We start from the raw sequence: 20,433 nt of genomic DNA, 5'->3' as shown, positions 1-20,433 counted from the left end.
TTGTGCTTACAGTGTTAGTGTTGTTTGTTTCAGGTACTAGTGATGATCGTGGGAAGGCGCCGGCTTGATCTGTACACACGCATGGGATTTTTATGATATGTGATCTTGAGATTTTTGTATGATATGGATTGGAGTCTTAAAACATTGATGTTTTTATGAAAATTAAATGAAAATGTTTTTATATTATGCGAAAAATTATTTTGAAATTCACGGTGTTACAAAAGGCGTCATACGATTTAGGAGGCGAGGCAAGCTGGGCCCCAGGTATATTGGACCCTTCAGGGTTATAGCCAAGGTGGGAAAGGTGGCATATAGGTTGGATCTGCCAGCCGAGCTCAGTCAGATTCATAGCACCTTTCACGTCTCCCAGTTGTAGAAGTGCCTGGTAGACGAATCAGCAGTGGTGCCTTTAGAGGATATTCAGGTTGATGAAAGCCTGAATTACATCGAGCAGCCAGTGGAAATCCTTGACAAGAAGTCAAGGGATCTGAGGAACAAGAGAGTGGAGCTGGTAAAGGTGTAATGGCATCATCGTAAGCGCTCAGAATGGACCTGGGAACCAGAGGACGAGATGAGGGAGCATTACCCCGAGCTTTTTCATGACCCAGCAGCAGACTTCGAGGACGAAGTCTAAAATGAGTGGGGGAGATTTGTAACACCCGATCCCTGGTATGCTTCCTTTCAAGTATTTCTTATGTTTTTCTCTAGGACTCGACGAGTTGATGGCCCAACTCGTCGAGTAGAGTCGTGATCCGCGGGGAGTTTAAATGGCCTACTTGACGAGTTGGGAGACTGACTCGGCGAGTAGGTGCTATTTTGGTGAAACCCTAATTTTGAGGTTTTGTGCCCTATTTAAACAACTTATCTTAGCCTCCACAGTCCCTATTACTCCCATAAAGCATTATCTCAAAACCTTAGCCTTGTGTGAGTGTCCTAAGGCCATTTTGGTGCATTTTGGTGGATTGTGAAGCTTGAAAAGAGGAAGGAATCTTGAGAGTTCGAGTTGGGGCTTGGAGATCCATAGATTTTGTTCCATTTCCAGCTCATTCAAGGTAAAATGCCCCTGTCTTGGTCTCCCATGTGTTTATTCATCCTTAGGGCTTGGATTTTGAGTATCTTTAGGGCTTTCTAAGCCAATTTTGGATTTGTGAAGGGTCATATGGAGTTTTGACTTTAAATTTGGGTCATTGGAGGGGTCTCATGGCATAAAGGTGCCAACTCTATGGCCATGAGAGCCCCATGCACTTTGTAGAACATCTTTTATGGCTTTTTGAGCCACAGACCCCTTGCATGTGCACCAAGATTGGAACTTTACGTGTAAAATGGACATTAGGAGGCCATATCTATGGTTTTGATATGTTAAGACCCATTTAAATCGACTTTATAGTAAGTATCAAGGATGGACTCGACGATTCGTTCTTGGTACTCGGCGAGTCGGGGTGTAATAACCACCAAATCCTTTATGTCGATGGATCAGATGATAGTGTGGAAGGTCCCTCAGTTGTTTAGGCTCATAAGGGACCTGGGAATCATGGGACTCGACGAATGTTCGAGAAAACTCGACGAGTCCAAGGCAATCTTCCAATCTTCGAAGATGAACTCGACGAGTTGTTCATACAACTCGGTGAGTCATAGACTGGACGCATTCATATGCTGAAGATGAACTCGACGAGTTCAAGGAAGAACTTGCCGAGTCAGTTGAAGATTGACTGAAGTGCTGTTGAAAGTGAACTCGTCGAGATTTTGCTAGACTCGACGAGTGGGGACGAGTTTGTAGTATTATGTGGACGAAGGTACTCGGCGAGTTGGCGGACCAACTCGGTGAGTCTGGTCAACCAAAGAGTTGACTTGGCCAGGGTTTGACTTTGATTTTGACTTTGACTTGGATTCAAGTTGACCCTTGTAAGGGTTGTGGGTACAAATTGATAACTTAGAAGGGTTGTCATGTAGGGATTGATGAGTCAAGGAGAGCTGACTTTCACACCGAGGACAGTACAGACACTACACGACATCGAGGTGAGTTACCTTCCAGTAGGGGTGGGTCAAAAGCCACAATGTCGGCCCACCAACAAGAGTAATTGATAGATAATTATCTTTGTGATAATTATCTTGGTATGCTTATGTGGTATGCTTATGATATATGCTTATCTGATATACTTATGAGACATGCTTATTTGATGTGCTATATGAGTTAGTGGTAGTAGCAGGGAGTAATTTTTTCCTGACTCGATCGTTAGGACCGAAGGGTAGGTCAGTACCCCAGATATTCCTGACCGTATGATTATATTTGTTTTGTATGATAGATGTAGGGGTGGAATAGTCCCCGTTGCTGGTTGAGATAGACCGAAGAGTAGTCGGCACCCCAGAACGGCCCGACATGGGTAGGTCAACACCCTAGAATGGCTTTGACATGGGTAGGTCAGCACCCCAGAATGGCTTGACATGGGTAGGTCGGGCACCCCAGAATTGCCCGGCAGTATGCATGTTATGTGATTGTATAGTATGTGGTATGATGGGGGAACTCACTAAGCTTTGTGCTTACAGTTTCAGTTTTGGTTTCAGGTACCTCTTCGTCTAAAGGGAAAGAGTCGGCGGTGTTGCAGCGCATCACACACACATATGGTTTCCGCATGGAATTTTCTGGGATTGTACTCTGATTTTCATTACTTTTGATGATATGGTTTTCAGACACGTTGCTATGGTTTTTATAAATTGATATGACATTGGAAATGTTTGGTAAAATATGTTATGGATCTCTTAATTAAAAATGAAAACTTTGGCCTCGAAATTTGGGATGTTACAATTGTACCACTTTTCTTCTTGTTTAAGCATGTTGAATGAATGGAAACCATAAAGTTGGCAACTTTATGGGTTATGAGGGCCTTAGGAGTGTCTTGGAGTTCAGATCTAGAGAATGATTGAGTTTTGGAATCTTGCATGAAAATCGGATGCATTTTTCTTCAACTTTTAACCTAAATGAGATCTAGACACGTATTGGACATATATGTCTTAAAAGCATCGACTTTACAGTGTATTAAGAAATTATAAGGCCTTTTGGAAAGTTGGAGTGCAAGGCTTAATGGATTAAGGACTTAAAAGATAGACTTTTTGCTTCAGACTGATCTCACGACGTGATTCAGGTGTCGATCGCCCGTCTTTTGCTATTGTTTTCTTATGTTTAGTGTTTTAATTTCTAAATTGTTTAAGTTTACTAAAAAGTGGATTTTGATTATTATTAATGATTCTTAATGTAAGTGCTTAACGAATTGATACTTAAAGGGATTTTAATCTCATTGATTTGAGTTTTATCATGGAGAGTAAATGGTTAATAGTTTGTATCATGTACAGTAAATGATTAATGCTTCATCATGATTTTTTCTTCATACTAAATTAATAGATGGTTAACATTAATTGTTTGATTTGATTAATATTTGATAGTTACCAAAAGTTAAGATTTCAGAATTTTCGGATATTAAAATCAACTCTAGAAAATTCTGGACATCAGAATTTTCGGATATCCGGTTTTGAACACCCTTATATTTTGTATGTAGCTATTAATCAAGAAACGGGGTGTTGAGGTGGAGTTATAGTGTTGCAAGGAACACATCGTCGCCTAGGGTGGTGTACTTGGCATGTGTCCCTGCAACGGTGAAGGCGCCGCTGACCACTTCCCTACCATCGTCTAATGCTTCTTTTCCTTGTACATATAACATTAGGACTTGTACAACCTCTTTTCCTTGTATATACAACATTAGGAATTGTCCATGTCTCTTCAAAGATGAAAAAAAGAGTAAACATGGTTTATTTTGAAAAGATAAAAAATATAATGATGTGATATTGAAGTTACATAAAATAGTGAAAAGGAAATATGGATATAACATATGGGCTAAGTGTTAACATCATTAACTCTTATGCTAGACGGAATGGGCTTGATAAGAGCTCGACACATTTGATCTGTACTCGACAAACATTGTGCCTTGAACTCGACATGCCAAGCTCCCTCTTTCGTCTCCTCCACCCGACAGACCAAACCCTTTCTTATTCTTCCTTGCTTCTTCCCCCTTTCTTCCTTTCCTTGCTTCTTCCCCATTTCTTCCTTTCCTTGTTATGGCTTAGGTGGAACTCGATAGGAGCAACACGCCTACCCAGCCTTATATGAAATTAATCCTTACTGTAACTAGATAACATATTTTTGTCTTTTTTATTATTATTATTATTATTATTATTATTATTACTATTATTATTATTATTCCGGTTAGATTTTGATAAGGTTGATTGGTTAGGGATCTAATCCGGGTTGGACCCGATAAACAAGCTATGTCTAATACGAAGAATTCAGGTCCAAGGCCCAATACACATCACTAAGATGATAACTGGCTAATTGTTTGGGCTTCACCGCTAAGCAACCGTTGTCCTTACTCCTTAGTCTTTACTCTTACTCCTTCGACAGACCGATGAAACGAATTTCAGCATGATTTCGATTCGTTGGTAGCATGACGTCGCTCGAGAATTTCCGTTGTAATCATAAAAATTAAAATCGATAGTCTTCGAAATATTCAGTGATTATGAACAAGAAAGGTCTAGCGATTTTGTTGCGTTCTAAAATGAGGCCTCTCTCTCCTGCTTCTGTAAGTAGTTATCATCTTTTCGACTCAATTTCTTCGATTATTTGCTCTGGACTTGATTATCGATGGAAATCAAAGTTATCAACCTCAATTTTTGTATATTGTAGTATAATATTTCTCAATTTTCTAAAGCTGCATATGAATTTTTATTGCTAGGTGTGTATCTAGTTATGGAATGGATGGTTAATTTTTTTATGAATACCTTCATTCTACATGCATATTATATTCGAAAAAATTTTCAAACTTTACTTTAAGTTTGTTGATCACATCTGCTACTCCTTCAGTGTTACATGTTACCTGAAAATTGCATGTTTGAGGTTTTTAGCTTCATTGTTCAAAAATAATGAGTATGGTGGATCAAAAGCAATTAGGTACTTTGAGCTAACCATTTTAATTGCCATGGACAGTTGGAAGTTCAAATTGTTGCAATTTCATGGCATGAAGTATTGTTTTTGGGATTGAATACTATCTTGAGTTGATATAAGCACTCTAATTAGTAGTTGTCATTTTGGGAGTATACAATAGCTATGCTTGTATTGTATGTACTGAATTGAAAAAACTCACATTTGTTTCGAATTTTAGGTTTTGAAGTCCAATGCCAAGTATTTTGGACTGTTATACTTGTAATCTTGTATTTCAATTTTGTTAATGGGTGTCTTCACTATTATAGGTTTATGTATGTACATATATTTTGTTTCATGTATACTGTATCTAATCACTCATTTCATCCAAGATTAACTTGGAAATTTTGAAGTGATAATCATATTTCCTACCTGGTTTCTACAATACTATAATTGGGTAGATTTTTCAAAGTAAAGTGCCCTTTTAGTTTCATTCAGGTTCACTTTTAGTATATATATAGACTGCAATATGTCTTTGTCCTCCTGATTTCTGATATGAATCTAATTTTTATTTCTGGGTAGAAGAAAGTTAACCAAGTGCAACTTGCTCCTTTAGATGTGAACAAAGTAGCTACTCAAAATGCCTCCAGCAAGACCCCGAGGTTTTTTATGGTTTATTAATTCCACCAACAAAATGGAAATGCTTTTTAATCTTTAATTAGGCAAAGTTAATCTTATATAAATACTTTCAGAGATTTTGGGCAAGTACGTGAATCAATGCATTCAGTCATATCAATGAACAGAAAAGAGATACTGGATACTGCACTAAGTGAATTCTCAGAGGTAGGAAATAAATGCTGTTTTTTTGCATAACTCTTTTATAATTAAACGTAAGAAATAGCAACATGCTATCATTGATTCATGTTTAATAGCATCCTACTTTCATTTCTTTCAATTACAGTGTTATACTTTGAAAGTTCTGCCATTTGTAGTAATATTGTCAAAATACAAAGCAATTTGACCATTAGAATTGGGTAGAGTTTTTAAAATATAATGTCCTATTTAGGAAAAGAAATGAAAGTAAATTTCTTATTTATCGCATTTAGTCCTTTTCTTTTATGTTGAATTCAGTTATGATAATATGTATATGGTGATATAGGGTTATTTTAGTCTTTCTCAAGAAAACCGTCACAAGTTACTACTCATTCTTGCTCGAGAGTATGACCTCAATAGGAGTCAAGTTCGGGAGTTGATGAAGCAATACGTTGGTCTTGAGATCCCTAAAGGTGACCTTTCTTTTCTTCAAACTATGGATTCTGGTTCTATTTTTTTTTTTTTGAAAATATATCTGGTTTTATGTGGTTTGACTTTAAAACGATATAGGGCTACATTCAGGAAATAGAAACCCACTTCCATATATTTGTTTCTTACAGCATCATACTTCCATTTCTTTCTATTACAACATTGCACTTATAATTTTTTCTTAATAAGGCATTGCACATTGCTATAATTGGATAGAATTTTGAAAGTACAATGCTGTAGTAGGAATAAATGAAAGTGAGATTCTGTAATAAGCAAATAAATGGAAGTATGTTGCTATGTATTGCATTTAAACGAATGATTAACTATCAGGTGATGGAATTGATGAACACGGACATGAAGTGGAAGGACATCTTTCTGCTTTCTACAGAATTGAAAGAAATTTAAGACATGCTCTTAACCCAATGTATTCAGTTCTGTTTGAAAGGCTTAACACACATCCTGGTGGTTTGAAGTTTTTGTCCACTGTTCGAGCTGATATACTGTCTATTATCGCGTAAGGTTATGATGCCCAAAAACTACTGTTGTTTTACATAGCTTTAATGATCTTGATGCCTTTACATGCTCTTGTAACACTCATATCTGAAAAAAAAAATGGTTTTCAAAAACTTTTAGTATTGTCTCTAACTCTCTATATATCATCAAGGGATACATCGATATCAAAGGATACACATGTACACCTAGTTATCATAGGGTTTCTTAAATTCTATGGACATATAATTAAATTTTTTAAAAATGTGGTTATTTTACTAGTTTGAATTTACTTGGTTGGTAGGATATGAAAAATAGATATCAGGGTAAAGTGCAAGAAGTAGCAACATATAATCATGTATTTATTTGTTATAGTATAGCATTCTACTTTAATTTTTTTTCTATTATAGCATTGAATTTTGAAAAATCTACCCAATTATAGCATACACAAAGCAATTTTCATTGCTATAATTGGGTAGATATTTCAAAGTACAATGTCTTTATAAGAAAAAGTTTGAAAGTACAATATTATCAGAAAGTAAAATGCTATAATACACATATAAATGAAAGTATGTTGCTATTTCTTGTATTTAACCCTAGATATGAATAGTTAATGAGAGAAAAAGAAACTTTGTTAAACAATTAGGGATGAAAATATTGCATCAATACGAGCTTTAGACTCGTATTTGAAAGAAAAGCTTATTACATGGCTAAGTCCAGCCAACCTTGAGCTTCACCAAATTACATGGGATGATCCTGCTTCTTTGCTAGAGAAGATTGTAGCTTATGAGGTAAGTTTTCATTGCATCTTTTACCACTTTCCAATATTATATACTATACTATTATGAGTTTATAAACATATTAATATTCACAGGCTGTGCATCCCATCAGTAATCTTATAGATTTAAAGAGGAGACTTGGAATAGGTCGACGCTGTTTTGGATACATTCATCCAGCTATACCTGGTCAGTCTTCCTGTGTGTTTAAGTTTCACTATGAGAAAATATGGATGCTCTTTATTTCAGATTTATATGAAGAATGAGTAATTTAAGGTGTTGTACTTTGAAAAATCTACTTAATTGTAGCATCATACTCTCATTCATATTCAAAGAACATGTTACAGGAAGAAAACATAACTAGGATGCTATAATAAACAAATCAATGAAAGTGCATTCCTGTTTCTTGCATTTAACCCTTTGATTGAAAACAGAGGCATTTCCATGTTAGTTATGGTGAGGTTGATAATAAAGCCCCCTTTCTAGAATACCTTTGTTTGTCATATAAATATAATAACAGTGTTTGTTTCTAGTCACTCTTAAACTTGTTGACCGATTCAATGTGTAAGTTTTGTTGACATGACGTCTATGTGGCATGCATCTGACACATCATCAAATGACTCCGTAGCATCTTCTTCACCCATATAAAGATCCAAGATCCTCGCTTCAATTCAAATCATCTCCAGATGACGTGTCAAATACATGCCACATCAGCAAACCTGGTGAACAAGTTAATGAGTGATCCTTTTTCTATTATAGTCTGTGAGTTAAAATAAAACATGTTTCCTCAGGTGAACCACTTATATTTATTGAAGTGGCACTTATGAAGAATATAGCTTCTACCATACAAGTAACTCAACATATCCTTCATCATGTGACCATTTAATTTAACTATTTTTTTTGGTAATAAATAATCAGAAATTGCTGGCATTACAGGAAGTCTTGTGGCATGATCCTCCTACACCTGAAGCCGAAGCAAGTACTGCATTATTTTACTCTATTTCATCAACTCAGGTGCACTCAATTGTTATTTCACATTTTTGTTTTTCCACTGTATAACTATAATATAGATATAGATAAAGGTTTCATTCAAGTAGAATGATGGGTGTGAAAAATACGAATAACTTTTTGATATTGGCAGCCTGGCTTAGCAGGAATCAACTTAGGAAAGTTTTTGATAAAACGAGTGATTCATCTGGTGAAGAAAGACATGCCAAATATCTCTGTAAGTTGTATAAAAATGTACTTCATTGCAAAACTAATGTTGGTTGTTAGTTAAAGAAATAGCAATGTACTTCCATTGATTTGTTTATTAAATGATCCTAACTATCAATTATTCATGAGATTCTTACCTTTTTTTCTGACTCCATTCATTTTTTTTTTTTAATCTGTGAAAGAATTTTGCAACCCTAAGCCCTATCCCAGGCTTCATGCAGTGGCTCCTGTCTAAGTTGGCATCATCTGAGAGATCTGTCCCCATTTTCAGTGAGAACATCCTCCAACCTCATGAGGAAAGAACACTCCTGGATGCATATGCGTAAGCTGAATTTTTATTTTCACAACTTTGACCATGCTTTGACCGAACCAGGCTTTGATCTCCAGTTACAAATATGATGATTGATTAACATTTTGAGATATTTTTTAGTGATTCCACTGAAGGGAGAAATGGCATGGAAGTATTGTTGCACCTGTTGACCTCAACTAACCATGAGTGGACTCAATCTGATGGATTACAACCAATTCTACTAAGACTCTGTGCCAGGTATCTTTTATTTTTATTTTTATCTTCACCTTTTATTTTTCTGATTGATTCAGAAAAAGTTGACCTAACACGCATGGAAAATTACTTTATTAAAATTATAATTTCAATAAGTTTTCTAGCTAACTTCAATAAAAAAAATTGTAATTTAATCAAACCAGCACATTCTACAAAACACACAACTTCTTTTCATTCTCATGGAATCAACAATTCAATTCCTTCTGTGATTCCATCATACGAAACACTACTTTATTTTTTTTGTTCCATTGTGGAATGGAATGTGTAACTGCAAAACCTAACCCGGTTTTGTTCGTGTAATCTTTTTTATATAAATTCAAAATTTTAATTAGATTGCAATTTTAGTTTCTAAAATTAACTAGAAAAATACTATTCCTTTGTAATTCCATTCCTACTCTCACTTTAGATTTTTTGACCCTGATAAATTACTTTATTGTCCTTGGTTTCATGCAACAGGTACCTTTTACATGAGAAGAAGAGAGGGAAAGCTCTAGATTCAGTTGCCAATTTCCACTTGCAAAATGGAGCTGTATGTCAAACCAACCATCTTACTTGTTATTTCACTTTCTTGTTCTTTGATATGATAAAGCATAAAGCATAAAGCATAAAGCATAAATCATAAATCATAAACTATTGAATATTGATAATATTATTCATTTACAGATGATTGGAAGACTTAATTGGATGGCTGATCGATCCGAAAAGGGCCTTACTCAAAGTGGAGGAATTATGGTAAATTACATCTACAGGTAATATAATTAAAACAAATATCTATCTAAAAAAAAGTGGAGCAACATAAATCGATTGTGAAAACATATGTGCAGTTTGGAACATATTGAAGATTATGCTCAGGCGTATTTCAGCACAGGCCATATCCAGGTTTCCCATGACGTGCTTCATTATATCGAGGTAATATCAATCGGCTATATGCAAGAAATAGCAATGTACTTTCATTCTTTTTTCTTGTTAAGGCATTGTACTTTTAAGAATCTACCCAGTTTTAGCATAGTATTTTCATTCTTTAAGAAAAAAAAAAATCATATCAAGACATTGTGCTTTGAAAAAAAAAATTGTTCTGTATTTTGGTGACATTAAAATTTGCAAGATGAAAATAGGATGCTATAATAAACAAATATATGAAAGTACATTGCTATTTTTTTACATGCTCAAGGCATCAAACTTTTCTTTTGCAGTCAATGGAGAAAAATGAAGACTCAATAAGTTGATGAAGGAAGGACATGTTTGTCTCATGATACATGTATTTTAGTAAGTAAACAACTCAACTTGTGTAAATTTAATTCTTATTTAATATGTTAATAAAGTGTGAAATGGTTTGCATTACATGGAAGAAATATAACTAAACATGATATTATCCATGAAATTGGGCAACTTCATTTTTCAGTTTCTACATGACTTGTTTCCAACACGTAATCCCTCATAAGTCTTGTGTTAGATTCATCCGCCATCTATATAATATTAACAACACCAAAATTAGTGAACCAAAATTACACAGCATATAACAAAATTTTACCTTTTTAGCCAATCGTTCTAAATTGTCCCACTCAAAATCTCTCTTGCAGTATGCGGATCGAACCTAAATAAGAAATATATATATTTTTTGTTATATTAATAAACATTTTTAACATTTTATTTTATGACATTAACTTAACAAAGGACAGGAACTATACATACCTCCAATATTCTCATGGCTACCATGGGAGTGGCGTAATGTGAATCCAAGAGAATCAATGGAAATAGTTAGATCTCTAATACAAGGGGATGGGGACATAATTTAATCTGGAGAGTTATATAAGACTAATAAGAGTGTTTTCAATTGACTTAATGCAAAAAGAATGACTTAATGTATGCTAGAGAAATGAGGCTTTTCCCATTACTTTTTACAAATTTGGCATCATCTATTTTTATTTTTTATTTTTCCCCCATTATAAGAGAAACGGCAACACTTGAAATAGCATGGCTTGATTTTTGGAAGTCAAATATGCTACTATTTTGACTAGCTGGCTAGGAGAGTTGGAACAATAAATACTCCCTTTTAGGGGTGTAAACGAGCCGAGCCGAGCCCGAGCATGACCAAGCTCGAGCTCGGCTCGTTTAATTTGAGGAAGCTCGAGCTCGAGCTCGAGCTCGATTCGAGCCTTAAAATGAAGCTCGAGCTCGGCTCATGAACAATTTAGTGAGCTCGCGAGCCTAATCGAGCCTAAACGAGCCTATATATATATATATATATATATATATATATATATATATATATATATATATATATATATATAGGCTCGTTTAGGCTCGCGAGCCCCATTAATTGAAGCTCGGCTTGAGCTCATTTAGTAAACGAGCCTCATATCTAGGCTTGAGCTCGGCTCGGGCTCGTTTAATTTGATCTCGAGTCGAGCTTTTAACGAGTCGATCCCGAGTAGCTCACGAGTAGCTCGGCTCACTTACACCCCTATTCCCCTTGGTTCCGATATAATATAGTGGTCACTTTTGGGGATGTTATTAACCTTTTCCATAATGTTAGTTATCTAGTTAATCTTAGGAACAATGAAATAATGTTTTTTTTTCTCCTTTCTCATCTATGTTGTGAAAAGTAGGGAAGATATGGAATGAATAGCATACCTAGGGTTTTATGTCTTGATGATTCACGCATTAAAGCTGCACAGAACTTATCGCCGTCGTTTAAAGAGTGTCTTTCCATAAATTCCATCAACTCTTTATGGGCCTCGGTGTTGTAGCTCTGTTCTGTCAAACTATATGTCAGTCTCAGTCAAACCAAACCAAACAAAACCAAACTTTTTATTTACTTTGAAAACACACATACATAATAATCAATAACAGCGTGATCTGACCTAAGACAAAATTGCAATTTTTTGTCCCATTCAAATTAGCATATGGGATATCTAAAACATACTTTATACGTTTAAAATAAACTGTTTTAGCATCAACTGGTATGTAATTTGATAAGCTTTCATAGTTAACTCTAAAACCAAACAAATCAATAACAAAAATTGCTTCCTAAACTTTACTTCTTTGGCCATATAAAAGTCAAACAAACATGCATGAAGTTTTTAAAGGGGCAACACACACACCTCAAGCTGCGCATTGACAACCCTCACGGCAACATATGTAAAAAGATTGTGGAGGTTCTTCGCTGCTTTGGCTTCTGGTGATGCTTCTCCAAATCCTATCAAAACTCAAAACCACCAGTCAATCATTTTACATAACTCACTGATTTGGACTCGACTCGTACTAATGTCATAACATAAAATCTTGCCCATCCAAAAAGATGGAACTATTCAAAATAGTTCCCCACAAAGCTGTGTAATAGTTGAAGGAAGCATTAGAGAGAGGACCTACCTGGAACGTACATCTTCTGACAGTTTAATCGAGTCTTTTGAGATGTTGGGTTCCATTGATTCAAAGGAAAACTCCCAATGCTTGTTCCATGGGGTTTTTGAGAGAGAAAGGAGAAGTGGGATAGTGGCAGAATGGTTGAGGACTCCATGGTCAACAACAGAAACAAGAATGGTCAATGGTTTTACAGATTTGAATGGGTGCTCGGTTTTATCAACATTCGTTGGATATAAAAAGTTTCCTACAAAATATCTTTGTTTTGTCCCGCTTTTCGCACAAATATCTTCGGTGTCTCATTATTTCCTTGAAACAGAACCATTAAATCACGTCTGATAATGGAAATTTTATGTTAAATTCATTGACTTGTTTTGTGCGATTAGTAACACAAGAATATAAAATTTAATAGGACAAAATACATTAACTACACCATATGTTGTTATTTTTACAGTTTAAACATGTATATTTTTTTCTTCCATTAAAGCCATCCGATTTTGAAAGAAAAAATTGACGCAACCACCGTGATCTTTTATTTTTGGTTCAACAGTATCATTGATATGATGACATTTTTCCTAAAAACATCATAAATGGTCCCTGTGGTTTCTCAAATCTGAAGTTTAGTCCCCGTGGTTTAAAAACGTCATAGATGGTCCCTGTGCTTTCAAAACTTTTGACAATTGGTCCTTATTGCTAATTCCGTTAAGTTTTGTCTGTTAACTAAATGACATTTTCGTTATTTCACTATCCTAGGGACCATTTATGATGTTTTTTCATATTTTTTTAAAAAAGAAAATAATATGCAAAGGGTCTCTCTCTCTCTCTCTCTCTCTCTCTCTCTCTCTCTCTCTCTCTCTCTCTCTCTCTCTCTCTCTCTCTCTCAAAAGCACCCCTTTTAGACTACCCCACCATATTCTTCATATTCTTGTGTCTATTCACCCACAACCTCCTTTCCCGTATGTCCATCATTTTTTGATCACTCGATAGTTATTCAAGGGAGCTAGTGGGTTTCTTGGTGCAGGTTACTAAGTGAGAACGAGAATCAAGTGAGAGAGTGGAGAAATTTAGAATCAAAAGATAGAGCAGGGTTTGTGATTCGATTCAGCCAGTGCCAAAGTTTGATCAGATCGATTCAGATGTATGTTTCCCAGATGTGGTGACGTCATTTATTTGGGAATGATTTTAGCTCCCAAACTCGGTATCTCCTATTGGCATTGCCTGGAAAATCGAACCCAAAAAATGATCGGGAAGTTGGGGATGATTTCATTATCTTTTTCGATGGTTTTCCTTCCCCTCCTAACCTCATTGGATTTGGGGCTTTGCTTCTTGTGTTGTTTCTTCAGACTCTTTTCTGTTCGCTTTTGTTCATCATTCTACTTTCATGTTTCTTTTTATAATTTGTCTCCTGTATATTAGATTTGGTTATAAGAAGGCTGTGATGATTTTGTTGTTTGGTCCTGAAACTTGTTGTGGTTTTACTTAGACATCCCCTGAATCTAGTTTCTTTCTTTTTTCAATCAAGTAACAAATTCAATTGATGATTACAAAATAGATGAGAAATCAATCGACTTATTGTTGAACCAAATGGTGCTTGAAAAACTTCCTAAATCTCTTATTCTACATGGGATCAAAGATTCCAATGGATTGAACTGAAATGCTTCGTCAAGATATTAGGGGGCATATGTCACCTCCGTCGCCTCTAATGTGTATGTGAAGTGTTTTTCCTTCAAGTGTAGTTTTGTGGGTGTGTTTGTGTGTTTTTCCTTTAATTGCAGGCTGAGAAGAAGGCAGAGAACGAGATGACCACATGCAGATCTAAAATGAAAATAGAAATTAGGGAAGGGAAATGATGTGAGGTATCTAGGTGATGACAAGAGAGAGAGAGAGAGAGAGAGAGAGAGAGAGAGAGAGAGAGAGAGATCTTTTATATATTTAATTATGTTTATTTTTTTTAATACAAGAAAACATCATAAATGGTCCCTGTGGTAGTGAAATGACGAAAATACCCTTCAGTTAACGGACAAAAGTTAACAGAGCTACCAATAAGGACCAATCGTTAAAAGTTTTAAAAGCACAGGGAGCATCTATGATGTTTTTAAACCACGGGGACTAAACTTCAGATTTTGGAAAATCACAGAGACCATTTATGATGTTTTTTTTTTTTTTTTTTTTTTTTTTTTCCATTTTTCCTCTAATAAACTCATCCAATTAACTTTTACTTACATATTTTATATGATCCAACCACTATAACAATTTTATTTATTTATTATTTACTTTTAGTTAAAGACGGTATTTATAAAAAAAAAAAAAAATTAGAAAAAGTTGTTAAAAACGTTATTTTATTTTTATTTTTTGTAATCTTTGTATAACCTCACAATAACAACTTTTTGTAATTTGACCGTTACATATATTCAGGCCTTTTTTTTTTCCGGTTTATGTGTATTTTTTTCTAAATTTAAGATAAGGTTCATAATTTTTAAAGGATTTGACATTGACATATTCTTTTATTATTATTATTATTATTATTATTATTATTATTATTATTATTATTATTATTATTATACCTTTTTTAGCGAGGGACTCACCGCAAAACAAATACAATCACATCCTTCATTTGGCTTAGGAATGACAACGGGGCGGGTTCGGGGTGGGCATGGTTTCCCAAATCTGCCTCGAAATTTTTCGGGTTTCTTATCGGGGCATCCAATTGGGTTTCGGGTTTTTCTGTCGGGTTTCGGGTATCTTATCGGGTTTATAATAATTCATAAAAAAAAATCTTTATTCCGTTTTAGGGTCGTAACAGCCGGAGTTTGGATATGTAATTTTATTATTTTGAATTATTATTTTATTGGGGGAACTCGATGAGTTGGTGCCTCAACTTGTCGAGTAGAGTCTTATCTGTTGACGTGGTTTTGCGACCGGACTCGACGCGTCGGGTATCTGACTCGCCGAGTCGGTGCTGATTAGGAAAACCCTAATCCCCGGGTTTGGGAGCCTATTTAAAGACCTTTATGGCCTTCATTTGCAGCCACCTTGTTCCAGAGAAACCCTAGAGAGCAAAGATAGTGAGTGTGAGGGCAAGAGGAGGCTATTTCTTCATCTTTTTGTGTGGTTTTGCTTGAAGGAAGGAATGAGCACAAATCTAGAGTGTGAAGGGGAATGGATCTGAGCTAATCATCTAGTGATATCATCTTTGGAGGTATAATCCTTTCCATTTTGTGTTATATTGATGGATTTCTTGATTTTAAGGTTTTTACCCACATTTTATGAAAGATCTAGTGAGTATGAGGTCCTCTTTGGGATTATGACATCAGATCTGGACCATGAGAGGTCCCTAGAGTCATTACCTTCCAGCTTTTTGCAAGCAAATGAGATGTTAGAGACTAGGTTGCCATTTTTAGAGTTATTTCACCATTTTTGGCTTGTTATGGGTTGCATGCACGTAAAGGTTGCACCTTTACGTGACTTTTGGGTATTTGAGGGATTGATCTATGGTTTGGTCAAGTAGATATGAACTTAGGAGGTTGTTTGAGCAAGTTCATGGAAGAAACTCGCCGAGTCCATATGTAGACTCGACGAGTCAGATCGAGTTGCCCTGGGATCTGACTCCAGTGGTAACCCGGTGAGTGGAGGGATGACTCAGTGAGTTGAGTGTGGCTTGGAAAAGGAAGAGTATGTGGGGACGTTGGGACTCGCCGAGTCGTATGCACTCGGCGAGTCTGTTCAAAATGGATAGTTGACTTTTAGGGTTTGTCAACAAGTGGGCCTTTGGTCCTGTAGAGGGGTAGAATGGTCTTTTACCCTTCTAGGGATTTTTATGAGAGAATATCCAATTTTGTGGAGAGACATTTATTTAGTGTAATTTATTATTGTGACTAGGCAGAGACTAGGCCAGTATTTCTGAGTTTGAGTTTTTAACAAGATTCCCGAGGTGAGTCTTCTCACCATACCTTACCTAGAATGGTGATCAGAGTTATGTGACGAAGTATCTTGTATGCTAACTATGTGATGTGATTTCTATGTGATTCGTGTTATGTATGATTCAGAGTTTACAGAGTTAGGACTAGAGGGTCCATAGAGTTATGGGACTGAGAGGGTCCCACAGAGATACTTGACCAGAGGGTTATTCAGAGTTACAGCTTAGAGTGGCTGATATATGTTATATGTGGTATTTTGGGGAACTCACTAAGCATATATGCTTACAGTGTTTTGTGTATGTGTTTCAGGTACCAGTGATGATCGCGGGAAGGCACCGACATGATCTGTACACACTCGTGGAGTTTTTGTTTATGTGATTTTAGGACATGTTTTTACTATGATGACAGTGGATACATTATGTTTGATATTATTTTATGAATGAAAGTATGTTTTAAAAATGAAAAATTTGTTTTGAAAAATCCGATGTTACAATTTGGTATCAGAGCCTTGGTTTGAGGGATTCAGATTCACCTTCGGGTGTATTTGAACTCAAACTGAGGATTTGAGAAAGTTTTCATAAAATAAATGATTTTCCTAAAAGTAAAAGGATTGAGAAAAAAAATAGAGGAAAGCAGTGTGTACGATTAGCTAGCGCCCGAACGGTGATTTCCCAAAATACCCTTACATTATGTGTTATGAGATATGTTATGATATGATATGCATGCTAGAGTAGGCTAGGTATTCTTATTAGGACTAGAGTGGCCTGATTTTTGATGCCTTAGCCTAGGGAGATTACTGCTGCTATGAGATGCTTGAGAGTGAGTAGGTAGCAGTGAGGAGCTTATAAGAGCCTACCAAAGGGTAGCTTATGTGCAGCAAGAGATAGAGTACTTGTGATCTGGGATCCGTGGAGGGGGACTTAGAATGAATACTGATGCAGTGTGGAAGGTAGTATAGGGCCCGTACTACTGGAAACACCGAATCAGTGAACAGTCCAAGTAGGAATCCTTAGGATACTAGGGAGCAAGTAGGGTTGAGTTATCGAGTGCAAGTATGCTCGAACGAGTCTCTGATAATTTTTATGTTGTATTTCAGAGACATCATGGTTGGGACACGCCACAGGCCAGGGACTAGCGAGGGAGTGTGAGTGATGAGGAGCTCCGCCAGATGATTCATGATGAGGTGGCTGCTGCCATCTGAGCTGAGATTCCAGAGATTTTCAGGTCTATCAAGACCACTCTGACTGAGACTTTTGATGAGCGGTACGTTGCTCTTACTGATGATGTTGTTGCTGCAGCCACTGCAGCTGTTGCTGCTACCAGGCCACAGGGGGGGGGGGGTGACGCGTTGCTGTACCGAGAGTTTAGCAACACGAAGCCACCAGATTTTGATGGGACTCAGGATACGATAGTCGCGATGAGATGGATCTCTGACATTGAGGGGTGCTTCTACACATGTTCATGTCCGGAGCATCTGAGGGTACGGTTCGCTTTGAACCAGCTTCGCTTGGGAGCGAAGGATTGGTGGAAGTTCGCGACAGCACACTTCACTTCTGCAGAGCTTGTTGCGGTGACGTGGGAGAGGTTTACCGCTATGTTTCGAGATGAGTACGTTCCCCCGGTGGAAAGGGAACGACTGGCCCAGGAGTTCTTGACCCTCAAGAAGGGTACTGAGTTTGTTACTACGATTACTAGGATGTCTCACGAGAGGGCGATGTCTTGCCCTGAGCAGGTGTCTACACAACAGGCATGCATGAGTCGATATCTGAGTATTCTGAGGAGGGACATTCGCAAGTTCGTGGCGAACTCGACGTACCAGACATTTTCCAAGCTTCAGGAAAATCCTCGGAAGAGGGAGATTGAGCTCGAGACACAAGTCAGGGAGGAGGCCAAGTCTCAGAGGATGGCGAGGTGATCGGCTCAGTCTCAGCCAGCAGCCAAGCGGGCAAAGCCCGCTGATGCGAGGTCACGGAGCCAGAAGGGCCTTACTTGTGGTAAGTGCGGCAAGGGTCATGAGGGGGTATGACCAATCGAAGATCCGCGACAAAAACGACACAGCGCCGAATGACGTAAAAAGTGAGTTTTTGATAAACTACTTTTTAACCTTAGTGATCTAAAGGAAAGTCGTAGTATTCGTTAAACCGTGAAGTTCGATAAAAAGAACGCCAAAATCTGACTTCGTATGAGGAAGTTATGATTTTTCTAAGTTTTAGCTTAGTAGTAGACAACTAAAAACTCGAATTTTAGATTGAGTGATTTCTAGCCGACACAACCTAAACGAGAATCGAAGGTCTCGTCAATAGTAGTACAATGGTAAAAAGTCTGACAAAAACGGATGTTGGATGAAGAAGTTATGAATTTTTAACGGATTTTCTTGTCCCAGTCTGTTAAAAATAATAATATTAAAATTTAATTCAAAATTAGCCGATGAAGTCTAAACAAAAGTTGTAGAGCGTAATTTTACCTACGCGTGCATATAAAGAACGTCAAAAACGGAGCTCGTATGCGAAAGTTATGGATTTTAGAAGATTTTGGCTCAAAAACCGAGAAATTGTGGATAATACCGGGAATTTTCGCATGAACAGTACCGGCCACGTCACCCGCTCTCGCGAAGTGCCCCGTGCCCGACGTCGATGAGTTATCCACGCAGCATCCGACGCGTGTCGCGTTCTTCCCGGGTCCGAGCTTCGGTCCAATCGCCTGATGATGCGTGTGGCTTCGGTGGCAAGCCCTCGCATCCGACGCGTGCCATCTCGCATCCGAGCCACCTGGCGCCTTCGCTCCTGCTGCTTCCACCTGTCCACCTTCTGCCGAAGAGCTCCGGATCTCGCCCTATAAATACAAGGCCTGCGAGCCTTGCCGATTAATTTTGGACTTTTGCCATTTTTGACCCCAAAATCAATATTTTTAGTATTTTGACACCCCGAAGCCCTGGTATCAATTTTAGCACCCAAAACACGTCCCGAAGTGCCCGGAGAGCCCGAGAAATTTATCTTTTCGGTTTGAAGCTCTACCTTCGCAGAGCCCGGTTTTCAGTAAATCTCCTGGTTTTCAACGAGGAAAGCTATTTATAGTAACAAAGTGCTGCACAAATTACCATTTTAACCCCTGGTTAATTCAAGGTGAGTTCAATATATAGGAACAATTGTATGTTATGTGTTATATGTGCTATGTGCTTTTCAGTGTTATTATTCCGGGTTATTTTCCCGTGATATTCTGGTATTGACTTTAAGTCTTTGGTCATGTAGAGCTAGTCTCGTATTGGTAATATACCTTTGATCATGTAGAGCATGTCTTGTAATATTTTTGGTATTGGCTTTGTGCCTTTGACCATGTAAAGCATGACTCATATAACTTTTGATATTTGTAATGGGCTAGGTAGGGCTAAAAGCTTGTATATGCTAGCAAAATGATAATCAGAAATTTATGTCTTCTATGCCATTTGGACTGAACTTTATTGATGTATATCAAACATTGAAAAGTATATATTTGAATAAAGTCTTTGATTGATATGAACGCTTGTCACATATGTCTTTGTTGTTCTGTAACATCCATAAAATTTACACCAAATTAAAATTTTTTCAATCATAGATAAAAACCAAATAGCATTGTTTACAAAATGTTTTCAAATCATTTTCCATCAGAGTGTCCCAAAATCATAACATAAGGATGATGAGCGGTACGGTAACGTCTTCGCCTTTCCATGATCTCCTGAAGTACCTGAAACAATAAACTGAAAACTGTAAGCCCGAGGGCTTAGTTAGCTACCCCCAAAATACCAATACCACACTGTTAATACCATATCAGTAATAACCAATCAATCAACATGCATACTAGGCCGTC

General features: G+C 37.0%; 2 protein-coding genes across 4 annotated transcripts; one reads left to right on the top strand and one right to left on the bottom strand.

Moving 5' to 3' along the window:
- Positions 1 to 4,403: 4,403 nt before the first annotated feature.
- LOC145050386 (malonyl-CoA decarboxylase family protein) lies at positions 4,404 to 13,713 on the top strand. 3 transcript variants are annotated; one of them, XM_078998649.1, is made up of 17 exons: positions 4,404 to 4,628; positions 5,549 to 5,628; positions 5,719 to 5,809; positions 6,126 to 6,252; positions 6,599 to 6,782; positions 7,404 to 7,548; positions 7,632 to 7,722; positions 8,325 to 8,383; positions 8,470 to 8,547; positions 8,675 to 8,758; positions 8,931 to 9,070; positions 9,179 to 9,295; positions 9,767 to 9,839; positions 9,974 to 10,059; positions 10,135 to 10,219; positions 10,504 to 10,576; positions 13,695 to 13,713. In XM_078998649.1, exons 1-16 carry the CDS (start codon positions 4,566 to 4,568, stop codon positions 10,534 to 10,536), a joined length of 1,536 nt encoding a protein of 511 aa, XP_078854775.1. In that variant the 5' UTR covers positions 4,404 to 4,565; the 3' UTR covers positions 10,537 to 10,576; positions 13,695 to 13,713. The 3 variants fall into 3 exon arrangements, with proteins under 3 accessions (XP_078854775.1, XP_078854779.1, XP_078854772.1); XM_078998653.1 differs by lacking the exon at positions 13,695 to 13,713 and having other exon boundaries at positions 5,552 to 5,628; positions 10,504 to 10,651; XM_078998646.1 differs by lacking the exon at positions 13,695 to 13,713 and having other exon boundaries at positions 10,504 to 10,651.
- On the bottom strand, positions 10,595 to 12,900 carry RBCX1 (Chaperonin-like RbcX protein). Its single transcript, XM_078998659.1, has 6 exons — positions 12,683 to 12,900; positions 12,415 to 12,509; positions 11,945 to 12,062; positions 11,003 to 11,019; positions 10,842 to 10,904; positions 10,595 to 10,776 (listed from the first exon to the last, which is right to left on the bottom strand). Exons 1-6 carry the CDS (start codon positions 12,828 to 12,830, stop codon positions 10,702 to 10,704), a joined length of 516 nt encoding a protein of 171 aa, XP_078854785.1. The 5' UTR covers positions 12,831 to 12,900; the 3' UTR covers positions 10,595 to 10,701.
- Positions 13,714 to 20,433: the final 6,720 nt, after the last annotated feature.

Source organism: Lactuca serriola, chromosome 1 (genome assembly GCF_051521515.1).
Source record: "Lactuca serriola cultivar US96UC23 chromosome 1, Lser_US96UC23_V15, whole genome shotgun sequence".
NCBI classification, from domain to species: domain Eukaryota; kingdom Viridiplantae; phylum Streptophyta; class Magnoliopsida; order Asterales; family Asteraceae; genus Lactuca; species Lactuca serriola.
This window is presented reverse-complemented; position numbering and strand designations above follow the sequence as displayed.

Bases quoted from the DNA above. Each gene is read 5' to 3' on its own strand.
- RBCX1 (XM_078998659.1), bottom strand. From the start codon at position 12,830: ATGGAGTCCTCAACCATTCTGCCACTATCCCACTTCTCCTTTCTCTCT. The intron at 12,510-12,682 runs GTAGGTCCTCTC...GAGTTTTGATAG, and splicing joins TCAGAAGATGTACGTTCCAG to GATTTGGAGAAGCATCACCA. The intron at 10,777-10,841 runs GTAAAATTTTGT...AATATTATATAG, and splicing joins TAGAACGATTGGCTAAAAAG to ATGGCGGATGAATCTAACAC.
- LOC145050386 (XM_078998649.1), top strand. From the start codon at position 4,566: ATGAACAAGAAAGGTCTAGCGATTTTGTTGCGTTCTAAAATGAGGCCT. The intron at 6,783-7,403 runs GTAAGGTTATGA...TTAAACAATTAG, and splicing joins GATATACTGTCTATTATCGC to GGATGAAAATATTGCATCAA. The intron at 10,060-10,134 runs GTAATATAATTA...ACATATGTGCAG, and splicing joins ATGGTAAATTACATCTACAG to TTTGGAACATATTGAAGATT.